The sequence below is a fragment of the Cynara cardunculus genome (assembly GCF_001531365.2).
Source record: "Cynara cardunculus var. scolymus isolate 2C chromosome LG 4, CcrdV1, whole genome shotgun sequence".
Classification (NCBI taxonomy): domain Eukaryota; kingdom Viridiplantae; phylum Streptophyta; class Magnoliopsida; order Asterales; family Asteraceae; genus Cynara; species Cynara cardunculus.
Genome location: NC_037531.1, coordinates 15,104,718 through 15,122,163, shown reverse-complemented (window position 1 = coordinate 15,122,163; position 17,446 = coordinate 15,104,718). Strand labels below are relative to the sequence as shown.

The 17,446-nt window shown below is 31.2% G+C and overlaps 1 protein-coding gene and 1 non-coding gene across 2 annotated transcripts; both read left to right on the top strand.

The window, feature by feature from the left end:
• Positions 1 to 13,232: 13,232 nt before the first annotated feature.
• On the top strand, positions 13,233 to 14,080 carry LOC112511318 (ethylene-responsive transcription factor ERF010-like). The gene has a single exon (XM_025116901.1). It carries the CDS (start codon positions 13,346 to 13,348, stop codon positions 13,826 to 13,828), a length of 483 nt encoding a protein of 160 aa, XP_024972669.1. The 5' UTR covers positions 13,233 to 13,345; the 3' UTR covers positions 13,829 to 14,080.
• A 2,532-nt stretch (positions 14,081 to 16,612) lies between these two features.
• TRNAS-GCU lies at positions 16,613 to 16,694 on the top strand. Its single transcript has one exon. It is a non-coding gene; the product is annotated as a tRNA-Ser (tRNA).
• Positions 16,695 to 17,446: the final 752 nt, after the last annotated feature.

Genomic DNA, 17,446 nt, shown 5'->3' with positions numbered 1-17,446 from the left:
TGTGCTACCGTTCAATTGTGCATATTAGGCCACTCACTCGCAATGCCCAAATGGGATTGATGGATGAAGACAACAGAGTAATTGCAAGCATTGACAAATATTATCGATGAAACGCATCAGCGAGAGAAAGACGACAACTGGATGAACTAAAAAATAGTGACGGTTCATTGGCGGACTAATTAGCAAAGGACTAACGACAAACGAAAACTCGTTTTTAATCTGCCCCCACTAAACTACCAACATATCAACGATAAATTCGCGACTAATAATTGTGTAGTTTTTAAAAGTTAAACTTTTTTTTAATTTATTAAAATTTTCTCCATAATTTGTCAATAATTTTTATATATTTATCTATGGCCCACATATTTAATTTTAAAAATTTGGAATCCGGAAATGAAGTGTTATTAATATTTAATTTTATGTTATATTTTAATTTCCAGGAGATACTTTCGACAGATTTATCATGGGTAAAATACCTGTGGATTATTGGCGGCAATGAAAAGGTCAACTTTCCTTGACTTTCGTCACAAATTCATCATTGATTGTTAAAAAAAAAAAATTATTTCGATTAATTTTCCAGCGAAAATCCAACGTATTAACAAATAATTTATTACTTAAAAAAATCCGTCACAAGTTGTTCTAGTTATTCATTTATAATTCTTATTAAAGATTCTAACATTTCTTGTATTTGTTGGAAATTAACGAGTTAAAGACCAAGTTTAAGAATTATCTCATTCGAGACGAGATCCAGAAGGAGGCCGAGATCCAACAGAAGGAGCATGAGGCGATGATATGAAACAGCAGTTTACTCAATCTTAGTAACCCGGTCCCTCGCAACCATCGCCGTAGTTATGATTTCTTGGAACTATTTGTATGTCAATGAACCGAATAATTTAATTTCCGTCCGAACAATTTGTATTTATTCCGTCCGAACAATTATATTGGGCTTTAATTAATGCATGATATTTGATTTCACATTTTAGCAGTTTTTTAACATTTACAAGATTTACAAATTTTAAATAAATAAAAATAGAAATTTTATTTTTCTAGAACGGGGCAATTCCATACGGATTAGTCCGTTGAAAGATTTTTTTAAAAATTAAAGAAAATACTGAAAATAATTATTAAAATAATAAAAACCACTGACGGATTATATTATTGGCTGATTTTCAACGGATAATCCGCATGTAATTTAATTTTTAAAAATAAAATTAAAATCATTGGCCGATTATCTGCCAATAATTTAACTCAATTATTAATTAAAGTAACTAAGTCAAGAAAAATGAGAGTTTAAAAAAAATGAGAGTTTAAAAAAAAACTAAGTAAATGAGAATTTTAAAAAAACTAAGTGGCAGATTTTCGGTGGCTTGTATCCGCATGAAAAGATAAGTACGTCGGTAAATCACATTTATGGCGAAGGTTTTCTTCGGCCTGGAAATCCACCGGTATTCCCTTTTTTCTGGCGGATTTCCGACGTATTATTCTGCGGAAAAAAGTGTCCTGTTTTATAGTACTAGATTTACTTTCCAAAAGAGTTGTAGAGGAAATGAGGGATACCCCAACATGTATAAAGAAAATTGGTTCAACTGTAGCCGATGTGGGATTCTAACCCCAACCATTGCCCAAGTTTGATGAAAATCGCCATCACTGTCACCCTCTTGACGTCTTCAACATTCTGTTTAAGGCAATCAGAAAACCTAAAGTCACAACCCCTATTTCTTTGGAACCCTAAGAAGTGAAAGATTGCATGTGAAACCAATTCGTATTATTAATCGGATCTGAACTTGGGATTTGGGATTACAATAGCTTCGAGCCCTAAAGATCGCATAGTAGAAAATATCACACAACAAAAGGGTTATTAGGGATAATGCCTACAACAAACCCGCTTAGAAATCTTGGAAAGATATTTAGTCCATTAGTGAATCTGGTTATACCCAAATGTTAGGCAGATCATATAATGTTGTTCGGTGGTCTGAATCATAACAAATTATCATTCAAACAGTCTATGCAGATGTCATTATTTTAACTTTTGACAAGAAATGATGTAGATGGCCTGTGGATAAAGGAGTATCTATCACAAGAGTTTGAAGTAAAATACATCAAAAAGTTCAAAAAAGAATTCTTTGGCAACATAAGGAAACCGAATGTTGAGTCTACTTGGGTGCAAACTATCTGAGTGAGATGGAGATGTAAGCGATGGTGTATAGGGAAAGAATACAGATCAAATCGGTTCTAAAATTAAGATACAGTCACGTGGAATATGGATCACGTTGGTGTATAGCGATGTTTGTATAGGGATACTTGATCACATGGAAAAGTAAGATACAGTCAGTAGTATGGTTAGTAGTGTTGAAGTAAAATACAGTGTTGAAACACATAACTTATGAAAGAATATAGATGAAACGAGTTCTAAAATGAGCTTGGTCAACACCCTACTTTTCCTGTCTAGGTGATATGTGGCAATAAGATTACTAACATTCCTAACAATTAGGTGAATCATGATAGAATCAAACTTGTTAAGATCGATTGTTATCTCATCATCGAGAAGTTGACAAGTGATGTGGTGAGATTGGACTGCATTGGAATCTTTTGTTTTTAAGAAGTATACAAAATGATGTTAGAGGGTTGAAATATGCGTTCGTTGGATGGGTAAGCGGTCAAGATAAGTAATGACTCGACACACAACTAAAAAATGGATAAACATGTTATCTTGTTTTCTCACACTAATGACACCATTTTGTTCAATTTAATCAAACTGCCCAACTTAAATGATCAAGCATAGTTTTCTTTTTCATAAGATCCTTGATCCTTCTACCTCGCATTACCCTGTCCCAGATTAGTGTTTATAGTAGTTAATTCAATTAAAATTGAATACGAAAAAATATATTTGATATGACTATATATATATATAAATATATATTATTAACCTGGATATTCAACCTGCTATGCGAGCTGACTAATCCCAGGACGCCACCTGTTTTGCAGATAGCCCGGAGTCACTGCATTTGAACCTCTATGACCACAATGAGATTTTTATTCCTACTTGGATTTTAACCTGATACATCTTGGTACTTTTGACCTTTGAAGTCAAGCTCAAGCCAATCAGACATCACCATTGTGGTTTATCTTATATGACTACTAGTATAAATGTAATTGTGCTTTTTTTGGGTTGTAAATATAATTGAACAAAATAACAACAAAAAAATCATTTTGATGTAAAATACAAATATAGCCTAAAAACAAAAAAGGTTAAAGACCGAAGAGTGAATTATATCATTTGGCCATATGCGATGGTTGTTTTTTGGTTTTGGTTCCTATATTCACTCATTACACATGAGAGATAAGTCGTATGAGTTAACACCGTTAACTTGATGTTTGTTAAGTACATCATGTGCTTCTCATATAAGGGACAAAACTGTCTTTTCACCCACCTATTTTTTCCCCAATTCAAAAACCTTAATTTCATGAAACCCAAATTCAATACGAACCACAGTCACATAATCCAAACACAATGTATATATATATATATATATATATATATATATATATAAAGTTCAAAACCCTTTATCAAACACAAATCCAATGAAAAAATTATCAATAACATATATATATATATATATAATACATTTCCATACGTTCAAAAAAAACTGTTGACATACAAAGTTAAATCTCAAAAGTAAAAAAATATAAACCCCAAATAGCTAAAAGCAACCCATAAATCAAACCTATATTCAAAACCACCAAAATCAAACCATCTGGAATCATCTTGTGGTTTCGTTACTGAGAATTGTATCAAAAACCATATTTGTTGTTGCATCTCCACTCTTCATCTTCTACATCAGCATAGTGTTTTTGCTCCACATAGGACGAAGAAAAATGAACACGAAGAACCTTCGGAGGGGTGCTTTTGTCGGAGAAATAGGGAGGGCGACCTGTGTTCACGAAGCGTGGAAGGGGCTTGCATGATATTAATTATTATTTAATAATTAATATATATATATATATATATATATAAGTGAAAATAAGATATTTGGATAAAAAGACCGATTTGCCCCTCATGTGAGGGGTACATGATGTAGTTAATGGACACTAAACCAAAGGTGTTAGATCGATGGACGTTTTTGTTATGTGGAACACAAAATAAGGACAACCAATGTACTTAATGAATTTAGGTATCAAAACCAAAAAAATAGTCAAAGCGCATAAACTAATGGTGTAATTCACTCAATAATGCTAAAATAACAAACCTAACATATCAGATTTATTACTTATTAGAGATGTGATCAATGAAGGGTTAGCATATAGGAAGCTGAGTATAAGAGGGTGGCTTGAGGGACTCGAATGAACTTGCATGAAACTCGGAAACGACACCTTAGTTTTTATATTTCAAACTACAAATGCATATATAAGCTCGTTTGACTCCAAATATTAAACGAGCTACAAGAACATGAAAAGAACTTTCGTAGATTTTTCTTTGAGAGATGGTTGGTTGAATTTGACTTATCTCTTATAAAGATTTTAATAATAAAGACTGAATTAAAATAACAATTAATAGTCAACTTAAAATTAATTGTGTATAAAATTAACCATATAATTGTCATTTAAGTACATATATCTTATAACATTTATCTTGATTCAAACATTGATTTATGATACGATAACGTTATAATATGTATCGTTCAAAAGTATTAATAATTTTGAAAAAAGGTTTTATAAACTATCAAAGTCGTTTGTTAGTATTATATTGTTGAAATATATTGTATTTTTAACAATCTTAACTTTTGTTCTTTTATTGTCAGGTTTATTTTTAATAAGGACCTTTACTGTCAAAGTTTGAAAGTTAAAGGGCTTAAAGACTGAGTCTCCCTTTTTGAAATTCTTGAAGGGTAGCGGAGCAATTCTTCTTTTCTTCAGGGTCTCTTTTGTAATTTTCCTATAAATATAAATACAATTCTTTTCTCAAGAATTCTCAGTTTTTTATTTTTATTTTGTAATCTCTCTAATATTTTCTCTCGTCTTCTTCTCAGTTTAGCTAGCTAGATCTTATATGTAATCTAGGGTTTACATTGTTTGTAATTTGTTTTTAATAAATAAGCGGTGAAATCTTTTTGGTTATCATTTTGTACATATGTTGTACTCATAAAACAACATTTTCATTCAAGTACTCAATCGTTGTTGAATTTCTATGGTATATGTCGACTATACCAGTTGCCATCTGTCTAAAGCAGCAAAAAGGAGAAAAAGTTGAATTCAAAAGTAAAAAGCCGTGTTATCTTTCTCGATTCTAATTTTAGGAAAGATACGGCATTGGTTAAAAAACAATTCAATAATTAAAATACTTTAACGTTTTAATACTCACTGGAACAAAATACGATTTATTTGATATCAAATATATCTAACTATCCTAATAAACTGTTTTAAAAGACTTAAATTTATATAACCAAATGATTATATATCATCGATAAATGTATCAGAATAAGATGATGAAACGTGTTTATGCGTTCATTTTTAATATAAAACAGGTGTTTATATAGGACATTGATTGAAAAATGTCTTAAAAACAAATGTCCTATAAAAAAATGTATTGATATGATATTTGTCAAAAATATTTTATAAAATTTAATATGATGTTTTTTTTATTAACTTGGATATTTAACCCGCTATATGAGTCGACTAATCTAGGGCGACCACCTCTTTGCGGGTAGCCTGTAGTCATAGCGTTTGAATCTCTATAGCCATAATGGGATTTGTATTCCTTCTTGGATTCGAATCTGGGACCTCCAGACACTTTTGACCTTTGGAGCCCAAACTTAAACCAATCGAACACCACCCTTGTAGTTTAATATGACATTTTATTTCAAATGTGTGGTAAAAAAATTATGAGGATGCCCAAATACATCATAATTAGTGGTGTCCAAAATCCAAATGGTCAGAAAACCCAAACCAAAAATGAGTTGTTAGTGCAAAAACTGAATGCCCTGAATTATGAAAATCCGAAACTCGGGTCTTGGGGGATATTCGAGTTTGGTTTGGGTTTGATATTTGGTCACCCGACCCGTCCAAAAACCTGATATATATATATATATATATATATATATATATATATATATATATACACTTGGGATCATGTGAGACCAAAAAAATTTCGTGAGACCTGTAAAACTAATTCTCAACCTTTAGATTAGATCTACAATCTGAACATTCATAATCACAAAATTGCCACGAGACTTCACAATAATCACAAAATTGCCACAACACAAATTTAGATCATTAGCTTATAAAGTGATCAATGAACATAAATTGGTTTTACCGGTCTCACGAAAATCCCTTGGTCTCACGTGAACCCAACCATATATATATATATATATATATATATATATATATATATATATTGTAGTAAATATATTTAATTTTAACTTATCTTTCGAAAATCCAAATTTCTAGTAATCCCTACTCTTTTCTAATATCTAAACAAACTATGGGTTCATCAATTCTCTCAATCGATACATATTGCATATAACTATATAAAAATCCGATCAACCCAAACCCGTAGGAATCCCGAAACCCAAAATTCGGGGACTAGTTTTTATATCTGAAATCCTATAAGTTTTTTCGTTTATCCACCGGAACCTGAACCCGCCTGATGCAAACACTTATATTTATATAAAATAGTCTAGTAAAAGTATTTTAATATATTTAATAAAGTCAATTTTACTGTATTAATTTTACCAAAATATAAACATTTATTAAACCATAGAGCTACTAAAATAGACGAATCAGAGCGGTTACAATCAAAATCAGCAATTTCTAAGAGTAGTCATGCTGGCTTAAGTTGATTGGCTAATCATTTTAATACATTTTAGATGAGTGCATTACCAAAACTCCCACCTAAATACACACGTGTTAAAATATGTATAGATACGATAATTTCTTCCAATTTTAATTATTAATGAACAGCAATAAGATTAGATGTCCACCCACGAACACCATGCTCTTGCTTCTTGCACTATCACACAATTATATCTTAACAATGCCTTTTGTTTTTGCAATTTCGAAATTATAAAATGTAAAATCGTTGAGATTTGATCACAACCGTTTAAAAATTCTCTTAAATGAGAAGCATTTTCATTCTTTTATCGACTTTTTTTGTTTTTTACTTAATCAAAATCAATTTTATGATGTTAGCTCTTGTGGTTTGTAATTGGGTAAAAGACAAAAGAAATCGATAAGGCAATGTTTGGTATGCAGACTGGATTGGATATAACAGGACGAGACGAGGCAGGATAGGACTAATTGTCTGTCCTATGTTTGGTACGACTAGGACAGGACAGAACAAAACTGTTAAAATGACCATATTACCTTTAAATGTTGTTCAATGTTTTTTTTAATTAACTTGGATATCCAACTCGCTATGCGAGCCGACTAATCTCAGGGCGATCACCTGCTTTGTAGATAGCCCAGAGTCACCGCATTTGAACCTCCGTGGTGACAAGATGATTTTTATTCCTCCTTGAATTTGAACCTGGGACCTCCTGACACTTTTGACCTTTGGAGCCAAGTTCAAACAAATCAGACACCATCCTTGTGGTTTTCAATGTTATTTTATATCGTATAATGGATGTAAATGACAACAAATCAACCAAAAATATATTTAAATTATTTAATCTATGATATCAATATTTTTTTAACATTCCAAGACCACATGTAAATAACATTTGTCATACCACAAATTCTAAATACGCACATAATTTAAAAAGTTTAAGCACAACAATTGTAAATAACATTTGTCATGCGATCGTCAAAAGTTTAACATTTCAAGAATGAAGTGTGGAATCGAGAATGGAGGTTGCGGAAGTGAAAAAAGAGGATGCAATTAAATCATGTTTGTATTTTGATATCAAATAATAAGGGCAATATTGTAATCTCAAATTTAGTCTCATGTTGTTCTACATTTTTTGGTGGAACAAAAAAACATAAGAATAGTCTTAACCAATTTTACTCTTGTCTCATGTTGTCTCATCTCATTTTTGTCCCATGACACACCGAACATAGAACGATTTATTTTTGTCATGTTTCGTCCCACCCAGTCTGCATACCAAACGCACCCTAAAAGAACGGAAACACACTTAATGGAATTTTTTAAAATTATTAGAGGAAGGGACCAAATTTAGACGTTTTTGTAAACCACGATGATCATTTTATAAATTTAAAAGTAAATGAACAAAAACTGTTATTTTTGACAAACAATAAGGACCAAATCTGTAGTTTATTCTATATGTTAACAAAACAATCATATCAATCCTAATAAACAAATGGATAATTATTGTAACATATTAAGCATGTTTTTAAATAACTCGTTATGGTATCAAAGCTTTGATTTGCAGCCACGTTAATTTCTGTGGCTCCACTTTAAGATTTGACTTCTTTTGTAACGTGTTTCGGCGTGTTACGACGCATTAGTTTATAAGGCGTGTATTTTTTATTAATTTTTTAAACATATAACTTGAAGGATAAATGATAATTATGTATGACACGTAAGACTTAAATAAACATTAAAAAGAAACATACAAACTAAAACCTTAAATACGGTAAATTTTTAGGGGCTGTTTGGCAGTTGCTGAATGATTTGGTGCAAAATGATTAAGAGGTTCTCATGATATAGTGAAAAATGAAAAATAATTGTTTGGTAATTGTTTATAATGAAATTAGGGCGCTTAATGGTTAAAGGAACCCATCAGACAAAACCATTTAGAGGATTTTAGAAACCATTAAGAGGCATATTTTTTTTGTCAAACAAGATTCACCTCTTAATGAAACTATTAAAAGATAAACAAGCAACCCTTACTCTTGTTTCCATGCACGGAGAATCGAACAAAAATTATTTGAAGATTGAAGAAAATAGTTAGTAAAGACCGAAGAGATTTAATGTTGATTTTGCACTTTTGATATCATTTTCTTATAATTTTGATGTATTTGATATAAATGGTTCTTCTTTTCTTTTGAGTTCTGTATTTTGTATGAATTTAAATTGTTTTATGTATGCATATGCCGCTCTAAGGTAGCCCTTGAAGAAAGTCGTGTCGTCGTCGTAACTCGTAAGATTTGACATCGCCGCCATGTCTGCCTCATATTATTTAGAGGGTGTTTGGGATTGCTTATAAAAACAACTTATTGACTTATTCTGGTGTGACATCGGTAATAAGCATTTTTGAGTGTTTGGATAAATAACTTATATCGGTGCCAAACCGGAATAAGAAGCTTTTAATAAGTTAAATTATTTTAACTTATAACAAGTTGATATAGACTTTTGTATAAAAGCATAAATTATTTCAAATAAGCAATCCCAAACACCCTCTTAGAACCTTCATATTAAGTGTTATAAAAAATTAGCTACTTATATTTTAATATTTATCCAACATATTTAAAGGTTTGTTTCTTTTAATCTCAATCTGTAATGTTTGTGTTGGATTATCATTTGTCGGTTGTTATTTAACTTTAGAAATATACTGATTATTATTTTATTACCTTTTATTAAAAAAATATTATTAGTAGATGAATGGGATTATTTATCTGATTATCAAATTAAGTATCCAAAATAACAACTGGGTTTTATTTTTTAGGTTTCTAAAATAACAGGTATACATAAACGAGATCTTACATGTTTATCTTTATATGGTTTACGTACAACGGTTTCAATATATAACGAAACAAGTTTTAAGAATTTTAATCGATACAAGTAATCAGTTAAAAATGAATATAGACATTTATGCAGATACATCCCCTAAGAAACCTTTCGCTATCAAATGTGGTATCTTTCACGAAAATCACTTTTTCCATTTCTAGTTCGCCATCGAATTCGTCTCAACTTTTTATATTAAAAAAATAAGATTAACTAAATAAATAAATAAATGTGGTTAATTGTTTTAAATTGTCAGCTCTACAAATCAGTAAAATTCTTTAAATAAAACACAAAATCATTGTTAAAATGTTAAATAAAATATCGTTCAGTTAAAAACCAATTCAATAGCTTATATGAACACAAGAAGATATGAACTCATTAGCAACAAAGTCAACCTTTGTTCGTTGAGTTTTCGAAACTTTGACTTGTTTTTTGATCAGACATTAAATACATAGTTTATTATTTATAAAAGCCAAATTAAATAGAATTAATCATAAATTTGTCGATCCTTATTTTCATTTCATTTAACAAACATGCCATAAGAGTCAATTAATGTGGATATTGCAGGCTAACTGTACCAGATATTGTCCGTTTTATCCACACTTGGACTCATGGTTTTAAAACGTCTCTAATATATATGAGGCAACTTTTGTTCCTTTTCCTAACATCTAGGCTAACCATACTAGATAATGTTGGCTTTGTCCATATAACTGGAGTTACGTTCTAGGACGAGTTTAATAGATGAGGTGTCATGTTCCTTCTAAGATAACATTTGTTCCCCTCCCTCACCAATGTGTGATCTTACGATCCATCCCCTTGGGAGCAGTGTTCAAGCTGGCACACTAGTCTGGTTCTTGACTCTATATTATATGTAACGTCCGAGGTAATTGTATCAGATCTTGTTTACTTTGTCCACACACCTGGATTCACGGTCTTAAAACGTGTTTGATGGAGGAGGTGTCTACTTCTTTACAATGTAACATGTGTTACACTCCCCGACCAATGTAGAATCTTACAATCCACCCATTTGGGAGCCTAAGGTCCTCGCTGGTACACCATTTCAGTTTCCGGCTCTGATACCATCTGTAACATTCTAGGCTTACCGTACCAGATATTGTCCACACACCTAGACTCGTGGTTTTAAAACACGTTTGATAGAAGAAGTGTCCAGATTCTTATCAAGTAACCTTTGTTCAGAAAGAAGAGAGAGAGAGAGAGAGTATTGAGAAATCTCCGAACTTGAAAAAATAATATAAAACATATTTGTTAGAAACACTCCTAATAATTGTTCATATAATTAATACCCCATCCCAATTTATTATCTGCCTTGTTAATTTCTCCTAATTCACCATTTGTTGTAGTCGATTTGATAAAAATATGAGAAATAGTATACTAGATACGATTATAACTATATAAATCTTGATTGTTAAATAAATTATATCATAACAGTTTAATAATAATTTATCTGTTACATTTCCAAGATTTCTGACGTAACAACTTTCTTTTCGCCAATATGCACTATGATATAGAAAACGATCCTTTATTAAAAAAAAATACTGCAGAAGAGTGATTCAGTTTTCTTCATAACCAAATTAATCTATCTTTGCTATATCATAAAACATTCAACTCCCCTTCTCAAAATCTCTTAAAATTCATGTTTATAACCTGTTATTGTATACATACAACTATTTAAACTCCATAAACCTGTAATAATCAACTGATAAACACGTTCATGATATAAATGGAAGACAACCGTTGAATACTACTAACATTATACATTCAACTGATAACCAATCGAACAATCTTTCGCCCTCTCAAAACCATCCAAAACCACATTCCATAAAATAAAATTCAGAGAGACTGAAAATGAAACGAATTACGAATCAAGATTGACGATTCAAATATATGGTTTCTAAATCGAGCAGTAAGCTTATAACAGGTATACGGCTGACGCATTCATCGTTTTTATCAAATTCGATCTCTAAAATATACAACTTGCAAATCCTAAAAGTAACTATAGATTATTTAATTAATCAAAATAATCTCGAGAATTATATTTCGAGCCCATAAAACCAATCATCAAGCATAAGATGACAAACCACATGTGCCAAATTTAACCACATTCATCATTCATTAATTTAAAACCATTATTATTTCCAAATAGATATTGACGTATTTATAAACCATAATATAAATATTATGTAGAATGTGAATATTGTTTTAATATATACAATAATGACAAAATTGATTAAACTTATATTATATAATTAAAATCTGGTAAAAATATCAATAAGAGTCACCACTCTCGATCATCTTATTGGATAAGATTCTGGTCATCAAAATGAATTGGTGGTAAACGTTTTATGTCCAGTAATCGATTACCGTCAAGTGCCTTTTTTTCTCATTTAGCAGTTAAGATTTTTGGTCTTTGCAATACCTTTTACCAGGTAAGATAATTGATCTTTTTCTTGTAACCATGGTTTTTCAGGCAGCTTACATGCACTGATTAATTTCTCGGGACCAAGAATAGGGTCTTAATTTCCCCATCGACCTTTACAATATTGAATTTTTTTTTCTTGAGTTATCACATTTGAACCTCCATAGTCACAAGGGTGTGCCAAACACTCGAATTCAAACCCTGGGTAGATGAGATTTTCCACTATACCCTTAAGACTTAACCGATATGCCGTATTCCAAATGTTTAGATTATCCATCTTTATTATGTTCACCCGATAAAATAAATGATACTCTATAAATATTTAGTAAATGACCCTTTATCTATGTTATCTTATAAACCAGATTTATCAAAAGTCTTAAAAATAATTTTTAATGGACAAAGTACTATACATTTATGTACAAAGTCTTAAAAACAACTTACAATATATCAAGTACTACTACTTTATGCATTCATTAAAATCTCTTAATCTACAATTAAAATAACATATAGTACAAGTTACCAATGCACATTATTATCTTTTCTTTTCATGTTCCCAAAATACTTTTGACACGTTTTACTCATGTTTTCACCCTCTCAAACTTCTATGTCTTCTCCCACCCCCAATGTGAAATTCAAACTGATATTCACCATGAGTTATTAAAAGTTCTCTCATTTATCTCTCATTCAATTGCTCTAGAACTATCGGTCTCGCTCTCTTGATTCTTTACTTTTGGTGTAAATCGAACACATCTGTGGAGTCGTTTAAATATGTTGGATTTTGAATATATTGGATTTTAAATTGTCATACAAATTTTTTCATTGATAGACTATAATTGGAATCATAACTCTTATTTATTGAAATTGTATCAACATGTAAAGACTAAGTGTAACTTATATCATCATTAAATCTTCTCTAATAAAACCAGTAATACTTTAAAATCGTTAAAATTCACGGCTTCGATCGCATTGCACAGATAAACAATAGTGTGGTGATGAATTATTTTGGAATAGAAAAATATTGTATTTTTTGTAGGGGAGGGTGTGATGGTGTGTGTCGGCCAGGCTTGATGTTATCGGTATTAAGACCAAACGTAAGGGGCGTGCCGACTCGACAACAATCGCTTAGCATCCAATACACACTTGTCATTCTCCCAAATGCGTGATCTCCTTCGACTCTTCTCCTTCCATAAATACATAATCATTCTTCCCCAAATTCACTTTCACCAATCATGGAATCCCCCGCCACCGCCGCCGCTGCACCATGTTCGTCTAACACAAAGGAAGAGATCATTCACCACACTCAGAACGCTAAAACCTATAGAGGAATCAGGATGAGGAAGTGGGGAAAGTGGGTCGCTGAGATTCGTGAACCCAACAAACGTTCACGTATCTGGCTTGGTTCTTACTCTTCTCCCGTCGCCGCCGCTCGTGCCTACGACACCGCCGTGTTTTACCTCCGTGGCCCTACAGCTCGTCTCAACTTCCCTGATTCAATCGGAGACGACGGTGATTTACATGATCTATCTTCCGCCTCCATCCGGAAGAAGGCGACGGAGGTCGGAGCTAAGGTGGACGCTCTCCAGAACCAAAACGGAGGAATCAATCATCACCACAACCACCAATCGCCGTCGTCGGAAAGACATTCGGGTCGGGTATGTTTAAACACGGACTTAAACGAGTACCCGAGTCCAGAATCTTCCGATGAAAATTAACGGCGAGATAACGACGAAGATTATTTGTTTATATGTGGATTGACGGCGTTAATTTCGGAGGGTCAGACTCGTCTTTTTCTTTTTTAAATATAATTTGGTGGGTGTAGGCGTGTAGCTTATCTTGGACGGAGAGATCAAAAATCCGAAGGGATTTTAAATGCTTCCTCATCTGGAAATATTGTTTTTATTTTCTTTTTAATTAAGTAAAAAAAGAAAATTCAGAAAATAATACTATGCACTTGTTTGCTCTAATACTTTTGCATATACATGTAACTAATGTAGTTTTAAATATCAACAAGATGATATAATACAATTATTTTCTTCGATATAATACAACGCTTGATTTTACCCATAAGATAATAAAATTTAGTTTCGTAAATAAAGTAAAGTTCAAAATTTCTTAGGTGTATCGATGATACGACTCTAGACTCTACAGCTAACCTGACTATGGTTGACCATTTTACCCTTCGTTTTTATTTGTAACCTGATAAAATTTTATTATCGTAAATTAGAAAAACTTATATTAGAATTTGGTGGTATGTAAAAGATACTATTTTATCATATAAAAGCATCAATTAACAGATAAATAATGTAATTTATATTATAGATGGTTTAAGTTTTACATATACTGAAGTTTAATTTTATTTTGGTATTAACGGGCAAATAATTTGATGTTCTTTATGTTGTAACTGGAGATGATATATAACTCATAATTACTCATTTTTATTCAAGTCTTGAGTGATATTTTTCTTTAAAGTTATAATTCCACATGTAATCATGTAAGCAGGACAAGTGTCTCCACGAACATCGTTGATCAGTATAGATGATACAAAATTTGTATTTTTGTTATTACTACTTTCATTTTAAAATAAGTGTCTATAATACTACTTTAGTTTGTTTTCTAATTTTAAAAATATGTAGTTAATATATTTTTTTAATTAAAAATCGAAAAACGTAAAGAAAAATGCCTAGTACTTCTACAAATAACAAAACCATCATAAAACAGGCTAATATGAAATCAAACTGACCTGGACTATACCAAACAAGGAACAAGAACAACTAAGAACCTAATACCGCTCATAGTATTACCACCAAGTTACCAGCGACCAAAATGACCCACGACTCTGATGGGGACATCGAAAAGGGCACAGTAAGCCAAAGGTCGTGCGAAATACAACCTTTCTGAATTTTTCTCGATATCTGGTTTGTATTCTTGCAAATAAAAGGTCTGCAGATGAAGTTTTATTCCAAAACTCGCTTGACTACGATGTTTCCATATTATATATGCTACAGACCACAATTAAATTTGTCAAGGTGATTTCAGTAAAGACAAAGATTGAGATCTATCGAGATGATTTAATTATACATCAACATCCTTATAAACAATAAAGATTGATCTCACATATATTCTACCAAAAATGGTAATGACTAATAAAAATAAAAAATAGGATAAAAAATATGTGAACCACAATACAAATCATAAATTTCTAAGTAAATTCACTAAAATAAAATATATATATAAAATGTAATATTATATGTCTTTTTAAATTAAAAAAAAAACTTGTTTATAAAAGTTGTACATATTTAATCAAATCAATAAAATCAGTTTAAAACTGAATAATGGAAAAAGGAAGTTCAAATATAATTGAGCAGAACCAAGGAGTTGTTTGGCAGGTTTTGGGTGGTTTGATGTAAGATGATTAAATGATTAGGATTATTAATAGACTTTTATGATACAGTACAAAATGAAATATGATTGTTTGATAATTGTTTAAAATGAAATTAGGGCGTTGAAATATTTAGGGAGATCCAATATACAAAATCGTTCAGATGATTTTAAAATAATTAAGAGACACTTTTTTTAATCAAATCAGTTTCACTTATTAGTAATTCAGATTTTGTCTTTTAATGAAACTATTAAAAGATAAACAAACATCTCAAGTTTTAAATCTTAATAAATTTAATGATAATTCACAAAATATAATTTAATCAATAAAAATTCCCAGCTCCAAACTGCTCCTCACCTCCCGACCCCATATATTTTTTAAAATACACCGCTATGGGGAATCATTCATATAAAAAATTGTGTATCTGGAGGTATTTGATTAAAGATATTATATAGTAATTAACGAAAATAAAAGTAAAAAAAAATTACTTGATTTTATATAATATGATGAGTTTATTCCCTTACGAACTTAAATTTTCATTCCAAATTAAAAATGGGATGTTTTTATTGCATGTCATTTTCACTTTCACTACACTGTCTGAACCAAACACCCTTTTAGTATTCATCCGTCTGAAGTAATTGTTTCCATATTTTTATTTATACTTATCCTAAAATAAATGTTTAGTATAAAAATAAATGACTAGAACTCAAAACCCACCCTTCATTAATGCATAAATATTTAAGAATTATGAGTAGATATAAAATAATTAAGGGTAGAATTGCCATTTCATTAACTAAAAAATGTAACGATTATGCATATCTAAAAATGTATGGAAATAAACCACAAAGGTGGTGTCTGATTAGTTTGAGCTTGACTCCAAAGGTCAAAAGTACATGGAGGTCCCAGGTTTAAATCCAAACAGGAATAAAAATCCCCTTTGTGGCTACGGAGGTTCAAATGCGGTGACTCCGGATTATTTGCAAAGCAGGTGGTTGTCCTGGGATTAGTCGGCTCGCATAGCAGGTTGGAAATCCAGGTTAATCAAAAAAAAATATGGAAATAAATGTGTTTAATGAGATTCATTATTATAAAATAATATCAGGGAATAAAACATGAAGTCGCTTTGGCCGAGTGGTTAAGGCGTGTGCCTGCTAAGTACATGGGGTTTCCCCGCGAGAGTTCGAATCTCTCAGGCGACGTTTTTCACTTTTATCAATTATTAATTTTTCTATTTGCATCTTTAGCCCCTTAGCTTTTGATTAAAAGCATTCCAGTCCCTATACATTATTTTTCTTTTCTTAAAAAAATGATGATATTTAATCTTGTTAAAATTAATGCCAAAACACACTAAGAAAATATAAATGGCTTTACTTTAAACTAAAAGTGAAAATAAAGATCGTTTCCAGTTATACCCTTTATGTTTGAATTACAGTAATTTTAATCATGTTTATAAATTATTAATTATACCTTAATTTAATAATTTATTGTGTCTTTTAACCGATGTTATTTACATTTTATGATTATTAATAAAATAAATAGTAAGCTTATATTGTATATTTATTGGCATCTCAGATTTCGGACATGGAATCTTTTAGCATAGATATGGGATGATGGTTTTCACGTTATAGAAAAGAAAGGTTAATGAAAGGATTCAGTAATGAGATTGTGGAACACGAACTGAAAGTAAGGGTGTGAAGGGAGCTCCCCACATGTAAGTAACAATGTGCAAAACCTGAATGGTCCAGAACACGAATAAAAAACGAGGAGTTTGTGCAAAATCCAAATGCCTGTTCAGGATATTTGGGTTTTATTTTTTGACCATCTGACATGTCCGAAGACCCAAAACATGCATATGAGTATATATATATATCTATATAGGGGCTGGTTCAAATACTAACCCAATATTTTGTGCAAACTATGCTAACCCATCTTAATCGTTCATTTTCTCATC